This window comes from Protomyctophum bolini, assembly GCF_963924005.1.
Source record: "Protomyctophum bolini genome assembly, chromosome: 13".
NCBI classification, from domain to species: Eukaryota; Metazoa; Chordata; class Actinopteri; order Myctophiformes; family Myctophidae; genus Protomyctophum; species Protomyctophum bolini.
The window spans coordinates 25,569,750-25,587,307 of NC_137874.1; the positions used below are offsets into that span (position 1 = coordinate 25,569,750).

The window sequence follows — 17,558 nt, forward strand, 5'->3', positions numbered from 1 at the left end:
TGCTAGCGTGCCAAACGAAACTGCAGCTATGGAAACGTACCGCCGGTGCGAGTCGCGGGACTCCTCATTGAGGGGACGGTGGCACCCTAGTATTTATCAAGATGACAGTCACGTGGGACTGCAGCTACTCAATAATTTGTTTGTCTCATTACAGTATGTCAGAGGTCATATTTACCTTGAGAGTTTGTTTTCTCGTTTTTTAAACTAATCATCGTTGCAGACTTGTAGCCAACTCTAGGAACATTTTGCCAGCTGTATTGTTTGTCAACACAAAGATAATGACGTAGGCCTATTTGGAAAGAATAAACGTTGTTTTAAATTATATTAATAATAACCTTTACAGTGTTTAAGGAGAACATGACCTACCACTTCCAGTCCAGCACCAAAAAAAGAAAATCCCCAAACCAAAACGCCTGGGTTTCAGAGCCTACATGACAGTAATGTGAATATGGTGGACAGCAGTTCATTTCAGGAAGGCATTTGTGACACAAACTTGCAAAATATATATATATATGAACCATAAGCCCTATTTCAAATAGGCAATAATGCACCACCATGCGATGCGTTGTCAGCTTATAGATCTGCTATTTTCTGAAGATGTCTGAATTTCGAAATAACTTTTTTATATATTTTTGGAAATGCTCTCAATTCCAGTCCAGCGATGCATGCCGTTGATATAATACTTTGTAATACTAGAGTATTTACTTTGTCCACCTCTGGTTAATAGGCTAATGTGCCACTGTGCCTGTGGGCAGCTGTGGACACTGACAGAGTTGTGTAAAGTTCTGTCATGTGCCATCCGCTTTGCTTATACCTGCCTAGTCCTGCCTAGAAACACTATTTGGCATCTAGAATGCTCAGTGTGCAACCTCTGTATGTGCTGATAACGTTTGGATGCCAAATAATGATCTATCTCTCTCTCTCTCTCTCTCTCTCTCTCTCTCTCTCTCTCTCTCTCTCTCTCTCTCTCTCTCTCTCTCTCTCTCTCTCTCTCTCTCTCTCTCTCATTCTTTATCTCTGTCTTTCTCCCTCCCTCTTAGGTCACGTAGATGAGCCATATAGATACAGATAAACGATAAGGCATTTCTCCAGGTGTAGACACCAATAATAGCCTACAGTGAGTTAAGACAACAAAAAACTTAGGTAGGTTGTCCCCAACCCCTGACAAATTGTGCAGTTTTGTTGAGCAAGCCCTGATGCTTCAGAACCTTTTCTGGAAGGCAGAAGGCTGAACAGTCTGTGGAAGGGATCTCAGAATATGCTGGAGGCTCTGCTTAGTTGTACAGTAGATGTCCTTGATTGGGAATCTTTTTGTATATTTTTTTCCCCATTTTAAAATACAAGACATACATGACCACGTACAGAACAGAAGAAACAAAACAAGAAAGAGACAACAAACTTCTATAACAAACCCTCGCAATTACCCAAATTTAATGGTGAAACGTTCAGTCTTTTAGCCAGGATGACACACTAGGAGGGTTAGGGTTCTTCCAGTGGAGCAATATACAACGTCTGGCTATGAGGGAAGCAAAAGCAACCAAGTCGGCCTGGAATCTGTTAAATCTGCCTGCTACTGGACTCAGGAGGTACACCAAACATGGCAATTAGAGAACAGGGCGTCACACAGAGAATCCATGAAGAAGAGAACCATGGTAAGTGTCCAAAAAAAGGGAAGCTTTGGGCATGAATAAAAAGTGTGTGTATGGTCTGAAGGGGATTGAAGGCACCTGATACAAGAGTCATGTGTTTCTGGAAATAATCTGAGCTTAGCCGTATGAATAGAAGGCACATACAAGTGCAGACACATAGGAGGAGTTGATCCTGGTGATATAGACAGCTTGTCGGCCCAGGCAGTGGGCCCACCATTCCTCAATCAACTCCGTCCACGCTCACTCTCACCTCAATCAAGAGAGAGAATTGTCCTAGAGGAGATAAGAGCACTGTAAATTGATGAGGTACAGTAGTAAACAAGGAATCTGATGCTGACATTATGGTTTTCTCAGGTAAACAAGAGAAGGGTTTAAAACGAGTGCTTGAAAAAATCAAACTAAGGTTTTGATTATCCAGTTTAGTGGTGAGACCTTCCAAGGAACTAAATGATCCATCGCTCTATAGATCACTGAAAGAGACAAGACCATTCTCCTTCCACTTATAGGTCGAATCCAAAGCAGAGGGTAAGAACAGGTGGTTATTGCAGATGGGTAGGACTGAAAGAGATTTCAACTCAGTCAAAATGTTGTATAAACTGATTCCAAATTTTCAATGAAGAGAGTATACTGGGAATAACGTGTTGGTAGAGGAGCAAAAAGTAATGCTGGAAGGGAGGATGTAGTACAGGAGCTAGCCTCCATATCACCAGATGAGAGAGAGTGGGAGAGTAACACCACCTCTTCATCATTAAAATGTATGCCACTCAATAATAAAATATCATATTGGGTGAGACAAGACCGTCATCTTGTTTGGGTCTCTTAAGAGAGACTTACAGCCCATATAAAAGAAGATTTTAGTGAATTAAAAAACTATTTGTATTTCGTAATACACTATATTTACTTTGTCCACAACTAGTGAATAGGCCAGGTTCTCATGCATTTAGAAACTGTGGGCAGCTGTGGACAGTGTTTCCTTCTTCATGTGTCGCAGGATGTGAAGGCCCTGTTGGGATTTCTTGACTGTGACACTGGATAGTGTCCAGCTGAGAACACCAAGAACATCAGCACGTGAACACAAATAACTGTTCGTCTGAGTGGTCATTTATTGAGATATACTGCCAAACACAGACAGACTATGGCCTGTGCCAATGTCTGACTGGCTGATGCAGCATAATCTAGCTGAGTTCTAGCTGAGTTCTCTGCCCCCTGACAGACAGCAAACATGTGAATACTGTCCACATGACCTCAGGGGCCAGGGCACCTGTGGACAGAGTTGTGTAAAGTTGTGTAAAGCTGCCATCCACTTTGCTTAGCCATTATGCATTATGGTGAGCCCTGCCTAGAAACACCATTTGGCATCTAGAATGTCCAGTGCAACCAAGTCATAAAGGCATAACCTACCATAAGTGCTGCCAAATCGTGCACACTCTCTCTCTTCCCCTCTCTCCATCTTTGTGGTGTGTGGATAACTGTCTGGTTTGGTTTGTGCTGTTGTTCATTGCAATGCTGATAGTGTTTTTTAATTTGGATGTTATTTCTTCTGTTTTTACTCCGAGCTATTGTGTCACTTATGTAGATGTTTCTTACAGTCTTCCCAATATTTTAAAGGATAAAAATACTGATTGTTTACAAATCTATACCTTGCACTTTGTAAGCAGTTCCTGCAGCTTGCAGGGTTTAATATTTTATCTGATGGCAGAACTCCAACTGGACCTAGACCAGAATCAAACCTGTCCTTGATCGATGTCTACTCTTTGACACATACTGTAACTCATGTTGAGAAATGTCTCTATAGTATACTATATTTTGATGCTTTGTATCAATCGTCCATAAATTATTTTGGTTACTCAATATTAATGGTATATTTCTCCATTGTTGACAATCAGTTACAGTTTAAGACCTACAGCTTTCATACATAATAATCTAGTTTGAAAATCTAGTTTAATATAAATTAAATTATTTGTTATAATTACACACCTACTTTGTCTGGTTTGTTGATTTATATACTGATGATATATTGTATCTGGTCATGCCTTTAACACATTTTAGTTAACTTATCTTTTGATGAGAGTGAAACATAGTGATTTGTAAAATATTGTGAAACTGTTGGTTTTGCATTGTAATTACCGTACTTGGGACAGAAACTTCCATCTGTGTTTTGCTTGGACACAGAAAATGGCAGTATAGAGTGAGCCTTGATTTTAGCAAGACACATCCCCAACTGCTCCCGACAGTGCCGAATCAACCCTTCCAAGGGCCCTGGCCCGATGCATGCACAATCAAGAATGACACTTTTTGTGTTTGCACGCCAGTTTGCACGCGCGTTGTGCATTCAGTGCACTGCCTGCGCTATCGCCACTCCTCCCATAGAGTTATAAAGCTGCTCCCCAACGCTGAATCTGTTATTTTTTTAGTCTCCTCCCGCTATACTGTATATATATATATATATATATATATATATATATATATATATAAGTGATGTAAATAGGTTTTCAATGTAATGAGTCCCGCGATGCAGGGATGGTCTTTTAGATGAGTCCCAGGGACATTTGAAGTCCCACTTCAACGACGTTAGGAGTCATATTTTGTTATTTTTACAAATTGCAGCATTTAACTCCCATTTCATTTTATATGGTTATTATAAATAAAGTGTGTGTGTAATTTTGGTTGTACGGCTGTAGCCTATAGCCTGTAAATAAGTTAACCCTGTTTGTGGAACAAGCTTGTAAATATCTGGAAACCCCTTACATGTATTGTAGATAAGATGAGAGACCCTACTCATTTAGAAGCTATGGAACCAGCTTCTAAATTTTCTTTCTTGCCTTTATCTCCTAAAACCCCCCTCTCTTCTTCCCTTTCTTTGTTTTCTTGGGAAAATAACACTTTCTGAACTATGCATAGAAACTAATTTCATCCACTTTTTTACTTGTAAAACTGTGATGTGATAATAAGTATTTCAGTCAGACAACTCACGAATAGATTAAACAATATGTATTGCAGCATGAGTAATGAGTGTGCATATGATATTTGACTTGGCGTTCGGCTCTGCTGGAATTCTCCCTGCTCGGCATGATTAGCAACAACATAAAACATAAGAGCAGGGAGATAGATATACAATAACCCCCCCATGGGGAGCATAGATAGCAGAGCCCACCGGTGGTGCTGGGGTGGTGGTGGGAGAAAACATCACATACAACCGGGAACCATGAGCAGAGGAAGGCAGAAAGAGCATGGAGTCTAGTGAGCTTAAGTAGCCTGCCCAATTAGTCAGCTGACTGCCGCATCGGCGAATGACGTGTGAGACTTGTACACACGTATACTCCCACATAGTAATGCAGCATGTTAACCCCTTGAGCATAGTAAGGGCATTTGAGCATGGCAAGACCTCCCTTGAGGTTGACTGACTGAACTGACTCCGCGAGCTGCGTTTGATAAATATCAAAAATATGATATACTGAATCCTCAGCATCACTATCACACAGCGGCAACCTCATGAAGAAGTAAGCTAAGGCCAACGTCCCGATACCACCTACCCTGTCCTAGTGACTCTCAACAGGCTTGAATGCTCTGCATGTCTGCTTTTGTGCGGTTGTTCTTGATTTAAATTCTCATTGAGCTGATAGGTGGTGCAATCGTTCGGCTGCTGACTCATGGAGCCACATATATCTATCCTTGCTTCTTGCTCACCATGCCATCACGGACTCCCCCCAGTGAGGCCTGGGTTGAAAGGGTCAGTGCATGTGTCCATCCATAAAGACTGTCTGCCAAATGTATCATTTGGAAATATCTAACCCTTGTTATCAAAATAAGGTGCCAAAGTTCATAGACAGTCTTATCTTTGGACAAGTAGAGCCAAAGAGCAATTTACACTTTGAAACTAACGGCTGCCATATGTATTCACATTTACTGAATGATCTTCATCTAAGATGAGAATCAAAGTTTGATGATGTTACTGTTTCAGTCCCTTCATAATCCATAAATAATTTACATAACAAGACAAACAAAAGTCAAGAGTCAGTATCCTAGCTAGAAAGAAATATAATTTTTTAATAATGCAATGTGCAATGAAAGAAAATGTTTTCTCTGGAATCTTATTTCCTGTCTTCCTGTATAAGATCAAGGTGTGATATTGAGATTGTGTCTGACTGAAAATCTCTATGCATGTCAAAATGCCAGTAGCCCATCACATTATGATGAAACAAAAATTCAACCTATGACTTTATTTGAGCAAATAGCTCTTGTCATGGCCGTTGGATAAATGTCTAATCCCTCAGACGTGACAGATGCCACTTGAGCTTTGGGGAATAGATGGTGAAATACTGGAAGAGACAACAACCCTAGTATCCGTATGGGGATATTTGCCGAAAATAGCACATCTGCAAGTGTCATGTTGCGACACGATGTGAGCTTGAACATTGGCTAGTTTCGGCAAAGAGATTTGTTGTAGAGGGGGGAAAAGAGTACAGAGCCAATCCCGGTTAACTAAATATTAGTTTTACCAAGTATACGGCAATGGTTCTCAAATAATGCTAACCTCAAATTGATTATTTGGCTGCAGACCCCCAGATTGGCTAGTTTCGGCAAAGAGATTTGTTGTAGAGGGGGGAAAGAGTTCCGAGCCAATCCTGGTTAACTAAATATTAGTTTACTAAGTATACGGCAATGGTTCTCAAATAATGCTAACCTCAAATAGATTTTTATTTAATTTTTTGGCTGCAGACCCCCATCTGAAAATGTTTTGTGCCAAGGACCCACAGAAGAGAAGTTTTGTGTTAAACAATAAAATGTATGCAAAGTACCAATGCTTTCATTATGATAATAATAATAATATAATAATAATAATAATAATAATAATAATAATAATAATAATAATAATAATAATTATTATTATTGTTATAATTACATTAATAATAATAATAAAAAAACTTTATTTGTATAGCACCTTTCATGACAGCTCAAAGTGATTTACAGAGCAATGGAGAAAAAAAAGAAAAGAAAAGCAAGGCATAAACATTAAAAAACATAGAAGTGGGTTTTGAGCTGTTATTTTTGAACAGCTAAATTTCCACCCCCTTTTGTCATGAAAGCATTACTATAACATTACTATCCCCTTCTACATACAGTACACAGGCCCCAGAAAGGATCAAGATTCTGAACCAATAGCAAATAGTGACAAAAATGTGTGGAATCTTTATGTGAATATTAGAAAGTACAGTCCTGCTTATTCTCTGTGTATGATGAATGAGTCCAATGACTTATGTTTTCCCTTGAGCAACAAACATCATAAACCTCATTTGTCTCATGAAGTTGATGATTATAATAATTGATTTCCCACTTTTTTTTTTTTTTTTTTTTTTTTTAATTTTATCCCAGTTTTTCTTTTCACCCAGTGCCAATTATCTAAGTAATCCTGGGCGCTACACTTCCTCTGCCAACCTGGGGGGGCAGCGGACTGACCTCATGCCTCCTTCTATGCATGAGGAGTCCAAGCTGCTTCTTTTCACCTGACAGAGGGGAATTTCCCCGGCCGGACGTAGCGCATGGAAGGGACACGTTATTCCGACCAGTTCCTTTCCCCTCCATCAGGCGCCCCGGCTGGCCAGGGGGAGGTAGTTTTAGAGACCAGGATTACGGCATGTTTTTGTGAGGGTATCTACCCTAGGGGACACGGGGAGAACATGCAAACTCCACACAGAAAGGCCCTATCGCCAACCCCCACCTCGGGTATGGGCACTGATGACGCGGAGGAGGGAACACGCCGCCAGTGCCCACTTATTATAATCATCAAATTATAATTGCCAGTGTGAGCAGACACAAGATGTTATAATATCAGAGTCTTGATAATATCAAGAGTCTTGATATTATAAAATCTTTTGTCTGCTCACACTGGCAATTATAATTTGTTACGTTTTATATTTCATAACCAGGTGAAACAGCTGAGAGACTATTATAATTGACAGTGACAGCTCCTCATCAACTACCTCTTCGCTTTCTCTTTCAAGTTCTCAGTCCATCAAATAAAGTTGAGATGTGTGTCCTTGTCCACCCCATAGTTGAACTTGTGCTCCTCAAACAGCCTGGTTAGCTCATCCATGTACAGTTGGTGGAGGACATCAAGATCTTCCACTGTGGGCTTTGCCTTCTTCTCCACCCTGATTGGCCGTCCGACTGCCAAGAGGTCAAAGGTGAAGATTGTCACACTCACAGTGAAGGCTTTTCACTTTATGATTTGTAAATTTTACTGTTTGATTTGATTAGATGCCACACGGATCATCTAAATGATGATGCCATTTATTGGCGTAAACTGCCAAACTCGGACAGACTATGACCTATGCCAATGTCTGACAGGTTGATGAAGCATAGATTAGGCCGAGTTCAGACGAGGGCCATCTCTCTCTCTCTCTCTCTCTCTCTCTCTCTCTCTCTCTCTCTCTCTCTCTCTCTCTCGCACGCACGCACGCACACACACACGCACACGCACACACACACACACACACACACACACACACACACACACACACACACACACACACACACACACACACACACACACACACACTCTATCTCTCTGTCTACCTGGTCTTTTTCTCAACTTGAAAAGCACTGCTCTTCAAGGTTGGTTGTCATATTTTCTCAAATTTCAGTATCTCATTAATCGATTATTGTGTGTTAAATTTATTTATTTCCACCATGGAAGCTTAACATGTCAGTTAGAAATGTGGCTACTTTGTTCTCACTAAGCTTATTCTGAATAAAAAAGATGGACTGTCAAATACAGCTTGTCAGCATATTTAACACGCATATACACAGAATCCTGAGTTGTGCTGGACACCACCTGTCTCTACCACTTACATTCTAGTTGACCATTTACTCACCTACTGTGTTAATGGGTTTTCTGAAAGGGATCAGGCCAAAAGAGTACTGGAAGATGCCACGAGCGTGGAAGAGAGGCAGAGAGATTCCCATGATGCGTTGAAGCCGGTCCTGTATCCATCTGAGCCAGGTGCCCTGTTGATTGCCCACTTGTTCATACACGTCATTCTCCCCAAACGAGAACACTGGAACCAGATGGGCACTGAGGCAAAAAATATTGGTATAGTTAATATTGACCATTATTTATGTGTCCTATTAGTGTTCATCACAAATCCAGATACATATCAAAACATGCCCCCACAGGAGAGGCCCATATAAGACTCTATTTCAATAAAATAAGAAGAAGTAACCAAGTCACTTTTTTAATATATTTAAACAAACAGAAGTCGGAGCGCACACCTACAGTATAGTGGGGAGGTGCTGACCACGGGAGACAAAACTTGAAAAAGAAGAAGAGGTCGCAAAGCTCGTAGTCACGATGCATAACACTTTTATTTTAAGATGACCAATGTTTCGGCACAAAATGCCTTCTTCAGGGTATGATATTATAGTTTAAATAATATCCACAACTGGTTTCTTTCACATCTACAGTATACATTTGAGACAGTAGCCACATACAGACTACAGTACGCCTATAAAACGCCTAAAAACAGTTGACAGTTGTTGCGTTGTTCAACATTGTGCTTCTCAGTATAGTCTTGTTCTTACCCATGTTCCATGGCCAATTTAATGAAACCCTTCTTGCTGGACAAAATGACACTGTAGCTTCCAGGGTGGGCATCCAGCGCCTCAGGTGCTCCGCCTACTGCTATTACCACAGCGTTCCCGCCACCCTCTCTTTGGAGCAGGAATTTGGCACTCTCTTTATCTGAAGGAATAAGACCTGCGACACAAACACGTCAGGCATTTGTGACAATTTGAGAATAACCTGTGTTCATCGTCACAGTCTAACAAACCAACACATTATGAATACATAATGCGTTAATGCATTATATATTATGAGTTTACAGAGATATACCGAGATTATCAGAAGCCTGAACAATCACACAAATATGACCTGAATCACCCTGGGTTGTTCCCATGAGTGGCCCTGACCTGCACACATGATGTAGTCCCTGAAGAATGGAGCTCTAAACCACAGCGGCAACATGAGCAGGTGACCTTTGAGCCCAGGGAACAGCTCTCTGAAGCCAGTGACATAGGTGCAGAAGTTGGTGAATGCTCCTGCCACCAGCACCCCATGAGGATGGAAACCCAGGATATAATTGTACCTGGGATCCAGGTCAGCTGTCTTGATCAGCTGGCAGTAAAAGAGAGAAGCAGAGAACAGAAGGTGACAAAACTCCATAGTGGACATACTATATTGGTTGTACTGGATGGTACATTTTGTTTGACCGTTTGATTACAATGTACACAATGTAACTTCTTATTTCCGCTCTCCATCATCGATTCTCCTCTCCTCTCCTCTCTCTCTCTCTCTCTCTCTCTCTCTCTCTCTCTCTCTCTGTGTCTTGAGATAACTTGACTGTGATTTGGCACAATACAAATACAATTTATTTAATTGGCTGAAATAGTTTTGTTCAGTTAAATATCCTTGCATCTCAGTTCGATTCTGAGACCTAAATGGTTTCATTCCAGTCCTGATTCCCAGGACTTTTGTGCAAGAAAGTATTCTTTCTTTGTCTAAATTGATTACTCATCCGATTATGTAGGATTTCCCAAGACAGACCACATGTGACAGTATTACTGCTTTGACATCCACAGCTATACAATGTCAAATGTATAACTCTAAGGAATACAGTGTGTTATGTGTACTATTACTGGGAAATGCTGCACTTGCATCCTTCATATGGCTCAAACACAAACTCCTGTATGTTTATTTTGTTTGATGTTTGAAAAGAAATGTGGTTCAAATCCGAATGTATTGCATATAGCATTGGATGTGCATTCACTCAAAAGACAGAGAAATAAGCATATTTCCATGCTATATCACAAATAATCACTCATTGTTTCAAACTGTACATTCCTAGTGTTTACCTGCCTCTAACCAATATTAACTAGATGGTCTGCAATGGAGAGATACTGAGAAGCACTAAGGTCAGTGTCAACAGTCACAATACTGCTTGTTTTGCAGAATGTAGCGAGCATTGTGCCCTCATGTCAAAACAAATCAGATCCTTGTTTGTATCTGTATTTTAAGGCCACCATGCGCTTAGACCCACATTTACACCCATTATCTTCACACGTTTGATTTTCTCCAGTGTCATTTAGCTTTTTGTTAGTTTCCAATTTTCTCACGTTTCACAAAAAGATTTGTGTTTTATACATATGTCCTGTTTTTGTGTTTTGTTTTCTTTATTCATTCATAATGCCAGTATATATACTCAATCGTAGCCTACTGTTATTGTCATGAATAGAACAAAAAACAAGCAGACCTACAAGTTCACAACATCAGCAGCATGCATCAAATAACCAATGTATAGGGTTAAGGTGGTTAAACAGATTTTTATGCTATATTAACACATTTATCTGGGGGGGAAATAGACCTCAATTAAATGTGGCACTAGTTTGAAGTACAATGATCCTCTTCTTATTAGATAGCAATCACTCTTTATTCTGAACGTGCAGTTTCCATATTATAAAACACTAAAGCATGTGTAGGATGGAGAGATAAATATTCACAGAATAAAGCTTAATATACTGCAAAAACATGTAGGCCTACTCACTTGTAATATTTTCTTTCAACATATAATTCAGAAATTGAAAATTGTGGATCACAGTCTTTGATATTGAGATAGCTCATGGATCTGATATAAACAAACCAATTAAGGATTATTGCTTAATCATCTATTGTACACATGCAGTAAATACAAAGGGCAGTATAATGACATGGCCCATTTAGATCAGATAACTGAAGGGCTGTATTACTGTATAACTGATAACTGGGGAAAAAAATATGTTTATCATGACTTTTAGGCTTGGATAATATACTTGTTAAACCTTATATTGAATATAGTAAGTTGTCATCTATAAAAGCATATCCAAATGTTTAAAGCAAACTTTAATTACTATTTACTAAAGAGCACCTAATGAGCTATACAGTATGCACCCCTGGGCTGTTTTGTTGTGGTCACTGGCTTATCAGCACAGTACAAAGTCTTTGTAAGGGGCAGAATGGAACTTATCTAGCAGGATGTTGTCCGTACAACTTACAGTAGCCTATGTATTGCCTTAATCACCCTTGTGTCCCTATTCTGGGAATGTCATAATATTTTGAACATGTGGTGAAAATAGCTCGTCTACAATTGTGAGCTTGTCGATTACGTATTTTCAGCGAGAGATTCAAGGTCTTTTTTGCCTTCTTTTTTGGAGCAATTACAGTCCAATGGGGCTGGGGGACTCTGTTCAAGTATATAAGTGGGTAAAGTCCTACTATTTGTCACATACATTGCAGAATGTGAGATTTGTTCTCCCATTTCTTGGAGCAGTGGGCCACAGCAACGCCACGCTCGGGAATCATTTTGTAGTTAATCTAACACCCCAATACAACCCTTGATGCTGAGTGCCAAGCAGGGAGGCATTGGGTCCCATTTTTACAGTCTTTGGGATCGATCGCAGATCTCCCAGTTTCAGGATACTCTAGTCTAACCACAAGGCCATGAGCTTGGATTTCGAGTGAGATTGGAGGGCTGGCCATGCAAATATTTCCTCAATAAGACATGTAGATGCTGTACTGTGTAAAACCTTTATGTCCAAGATCAAAGATGATGAACTTATTATTCAATAGGCCTTTCATCATCTGAGAAAATCTCCGCAAGGAGGAGATTGTACATTGTACATCTTTTGCCATTTGTCATAGAAAGAAGTATAATGCTTATTTTTTCTTTTCTTTTTTTACAAATCAAACTCTGAGAATACATCACAGTTGCAGTTGTCATTTCATCTAGACATCATTGCAAACTATTTATTTTCAGAAATAAATGTATTTCCTTATCACTCCACCCCCAACTGCTGAAAATCCAGTGTTGAGCAGTACACTCTGGTGGATAGGAAGTGTGATGAAAACCTTTTGTAAGTGAGATTTATAAATGTTCTTCAGTTTACAATGTGTTTATTCATTAAACAAAAAATGCATATCATTTATGCTTACATCATCTGACTGGTGCAAAATGAGTCTACTAGGCAGCTGGATATGGAGAGAGGGTTTTTTCTTTTCTTCTTTTACATTTTTATCCTACGATTTTGCAACCCATTTATTCACCCATGTGTCAATTATCTAATGTAATCCTGAACGCTACACTTCCTCTGCCAACCTGGGTGGGCAGTGGACTGACCTCATGCTTCCTACTATGCATGAGGAGTCCAAGCTGCTTCTTTTCACCTGACAGGGGAGAGTTTCCCCGGCCGGACATAGCGTGTGGAAGGAACACGTTATTCCGACCAGTTCCTTTCCCCTCAATCAGGTGGCCAGGGGGAGGTAGTTTAGAGACCAGGATTACTGCATGTTTTTGTGAGGGTACCTACCTACCCTATAGGGGACACGGGGAGAAGATGCAAACTCCACACAAATAGCCCTTTCGCCAACCCCGCCTCGGGTATGGGCACTGATGACGCGGAGGAGAGAACACGCCCCCAGCTCCCACAGTGTCCCCAGTGGGAATTGAACCCAGGACCTTCTAGCTGTGAGGCAGATAACAGTGTTTACGTCTTATCACAATCTCCCAGGGTCTGTTGTTCACACCTACAACTGGACTCTCACCTGTGATTGCACTGCATTCTCTCTGCCTTTCAATATGCCTGAATCTATTAGACACAATTCAATTGTTAATAGGCCCACACACGCACGCACACGCACGCACGCACACACACACACACACACACACACACACACACACACACACACACACACACACACACACACACACACACACACACACACACACACACACACACACACACACACTACTGTCAGTGTGTGCTCCATTGTCTTGGATGGTCAATCCTGAATGGACCTTCCATAATTTATTATCATCATCTTTATCAATGCTGAGGGTCACAGCAAGGACCCAGCTCAAGATAGCAGACATATGCCTGCCACAGGTCTGCAAACGTTGTGTGTTGAATATGAATCAAGCTTGAGGGTTGCATAGGGCTAATTGGATGCATGTAGGGAGCATCAAACATAATTGAGCCTTATCATCCCCTCACACGTTGATGTGAGGACGTCATCACATACACAGGATTTCCCTTCACAATTTGAACTATGTGCATTCTGGCCCCACAAGCCACAGAATGTATGTATGATTGTATGTATGTATTTTTAAGTGTTGTTGAGTTGTTCTCTCATCTCACCTTGATGGGAAAATAATCCCTCATATATTCCCAGACTTTGAGGCCACACAAGAAGGGAACTCTGCGTCCACCTCGTGAAGGTGTATCATAGTCAATGACCCACCAGACACCATACACCACACTGACCAACCAGAAGCGCGTGAAGATCAGGAAAATGAACAGCACGATGCAAGTCGGTGCTGGGAGAGAGATAAGTCAGGTCAAATAAGACTGCTATTGCCTTAACATGGAGTAATAACTGTAGTAATAACAGCAATATTAATAAACAGTTTGTTTGGAAGTCACTGTGTATAGACATTACGAACAGCTTCAAGAGCTGTAGGCTACTACAGGTCCATAACATTAAAAAACAAGAATATAATGAATATTGAATGATCCAAAAACTATTGAACAAACCATCCATAAAGTACTTTAAACTATAGATCAGTTTGAATTAATTTATGTTGCAATCAGGTCTTATAGGTCAGTAGATGCTATGGGGTAAAGAAACCTAAAGCAAACTGAGTGAGCCTTGACTTATGTTGCACACTGCTGGTGTCATACACTGAAAATAACAGAACTACGATGTGTTGCGAGCTTGTAGATTTTCTATTTTTAGTGCACGACATGATGCACAAACCATGTATAACTCAGGCACAACGCTCTCTCCTCCATACGAAACACTGCTGAGGTGCCCATGAGCAAACCATTCAGCTGTTCAATGTCCAGCAATGAGGAGTTGTGCCAGGGGCTTTAAGTGATGAACAAGTTAACATAATACAACTTGTCATAAAATAATCCTACAACACAGCTGGAGTGTCCATCTCTTTATTACAGACAAAATATAGTGGGATATATAACCCAGGTTATGTTAACTATATTTCACTTTTTTCTTGTTGAAAGTCTCAATGCCATGTGACATTCATTCCAAGATTTATAGTCAAACATGATCCCTTTACGTGGTGAGCATGATGTTTAATTTATTCACTATCATATAACAAAGTTTATTTTCAGATGAGCTGCATAATGTCTGGTCTGACTTTCATTATCTCAAAAGTGCCATGCAGATTATCTGGTGTAGTTCTTTGATGATAGTAGTAGTAATAGTGTGTTTTTTATTTTACCTTCCTGTCAGAACTAATCAAATGTATGGAGGATATGCTTTTTTAAATCAATTACATCAAATTGATTGATTTGAAAATATACTGTGTGTACACACACTGTGGCCTAACCTACCCACAACTTGAGGAATATTTGTAGTTTTAACTTTCTAGCACTTGTGCACTGAACTGTGACCTAGACTGTGACTTTTGTTTGGCTCCATCTCCTGGCCATGTGGTAATACTGACATTAGAGAACACCCACATTTGGCTATTGCTAGTTGCTACCTACTTTATTGCTATTACCTGAGTGACCTTCACTCTAATAGTTAGGGTTAATTTAGGGAGCATAACTGTGCTCAGCAGGTTTCATGATAATTTGCCCATTGCATTTGGAGAGATATCTGCATGCTTGGATGAGATATGAGACATTTTGGCAAAAGGGTGGCACTAGAGGAGAGAACATGGTGTCACTCACTACACTCAGTATAGGGTTAATTGACGTCAAGGTGCACAGCAAATTACATACTCAGATTATCTCAGGAACACAGCCCCAAGTGGGACAATTATTATTTTCAGTTGTAAAACTCCCCTTTTTACTAGATTAAAAGCTCAGTGGGAAAATTGATGACACTGTACTGGCTGGCTACCTTTATACAGTACTTTCATGTAACTTTAATTTTATGCAACCACATTGGTTACCCTCCACCTTACTTTTATATTTTCCCAACATTTTTCTTTTGCAACATGCATAATGGTCTTCCAACATTTATACTGAAACAAATTAACACAAATTCAGACACAAACAGAAACATACACTGAGCCACATGCAACAATACTGTAACTTTAAACATATAATTTTCAATAACGCTTTTCATTCCCCCGCATGAGAGGTATAGCCTACTACAGTAACAGGTACAGCAGTCGTGCACTAAGCATATACAGCACACACTTCCTAGAAAACTCACCCAGGCCCAGAAATGAATAGACCCACTGCAACACAGAGGCTGTTTGCAGTCTCCTGGTAAGGGGAACATCTCGGGGGGCAAAATCAACCTTCATAGCTGTAACAGGAAGAGAGAAAGACCCATGTACAGTACATTTACAGCTGGCCAAGAAGAAGTAAAGTGAGTGCAAAGTCTGCTTGTCTCCCTCCCCACCACCAACCATGTACCTCCATCTGACAGTCTTATCTCCCGTTGAACTTGAAGGGTTTAATTATTCAATCCATATCTCCAATATCAGACCTTTGACCCTGCATGGAACTGGCCACTTGAACATACAATGTCTTTACTGTGACATGAACTTCAAACAACAAATATCCTTATGTCAATGGATTGGGGAGAATGAGAATGTTCATTTCCTCTTCTGTGTCAACTTTACGACGTTTTCAGTCCCTCCCTGCATTATTGAAGGTAGTCGTATAGTCGTATATTCCTGTAATTGCATTTTAGTGCCTTGTGAGTTGACTGGTTATTTCAGATTAAAGTTAAACCACTTACAACTGATAATAGTCTACACATTTTCTTTTCATGGCAGATTTGTTGGAACTCAAAACACTTAAAACTGTTAATTAATTAAACCTCTTGCTGAAATGACACCATTACGACGTATCTTCAGACTGTCCTCCACAAATGTCATTGCCAGATTTTGTAATCATCAAAAACTGAGCCCACTGTAGCCAACAGCATCGACAATGTTAACTGTAAACAGTAGGCTAATGTAAAGAGCTATAGGCCTACTGCATGCTAGCAAAATAAATGACTAATTATTGTTGATGTAGGCCCAATTTCAGAATTGTAGGTAGGCCTATCTCATGCAATTTTCTCATGCCTATCTTCATGTAACCAATTGCAGTCAATGCAAAATAAAGCATCTGTTATCTTATCTCACAAGGAGGGATGGAGCAATCAATTAGTGTAAAAAAAATAATAATAATAATGTAAAATTCACAGAAATGTATCTTGAAAGGTGATTTACTGTATATTTTTGTGTGAATGTGTATTGTGTCTGTCTGAGTCTTGGCAAGAAGTTCAACGAGTTCATGAATCATTTAGCAGACTTGCCCTTACTTACATGTGTTGTCGGTGGTCGTCGGTGGCCACGAGGTGGCAATGTTGGTTACGCCATATTCTTCCAAGTTAAATCAACAACAATAATACCATCTACCTTCTTCTCATGGCCTCCCAAGTCTTGCTTTTTCCAAAGCGTGATATAAAACCACGCTGTGAAGAACAAACAACAAATAACACTGGATTATAGACATTTCCACCAACCAATTCAAATAGCCTAATTGTATTAGACAGTTCACAGTTTTGACTACAGACTCCTACAAAGGCCCAGGCTACATCTGCCAGTAGCCAGCTAGTCAGCCTTGTCAGAACAGTTCATCTGTGTGTGGTTTGTGCAGAGCTGCAGGGCATCAGATTTATAATAGCAGTTAATAGGCTACGCATGCATATTATGGAGCTAAGAAAAAACGTGCACGCAGCCCGTGACCGTGTTCCGTGTATCGTAAACGATCTATTTTTCTCATAGCCCGGAGGGACAGTCGGCGCGCAATGATTGGTTGTACAGAAACTGCAGAAAACAGACAAGCAATTTT

The 17,558-nt window shown here is 40.2% G+C and overlaps 1 protein-coding gene across 1 annotated transcript; it reads right to left on the reverse strand.

Annotated features, from left to right (window-relative positions):
- Positions 1-7,662: 7,662 nt before the first annotated feature.
- On the reverse strand, positions 7,663-16,015 carry mogat2 (monoacylglycerol O-acyltransferase 2; the record flags this gene model as incomplete). Its single annotated transcript, XM_080779884.1, has 6 exons — positions 7,663-7,817; positions 8,525-8,724; positions 9,231-9,405; positions 9,618-9,822; positions 13,875-14,053; positions 15,922-16,015. 6 exons carry the CDS (start codon positions 16,013-16,015, stop codon positions 7,663-7,665), a joined length of 1,008 nt encoding a protein of 335 aa, XP_080636010.1.
- Between the last annotated feature and the right edge of the window lie 1,543 nt (positions 16,016-17,558).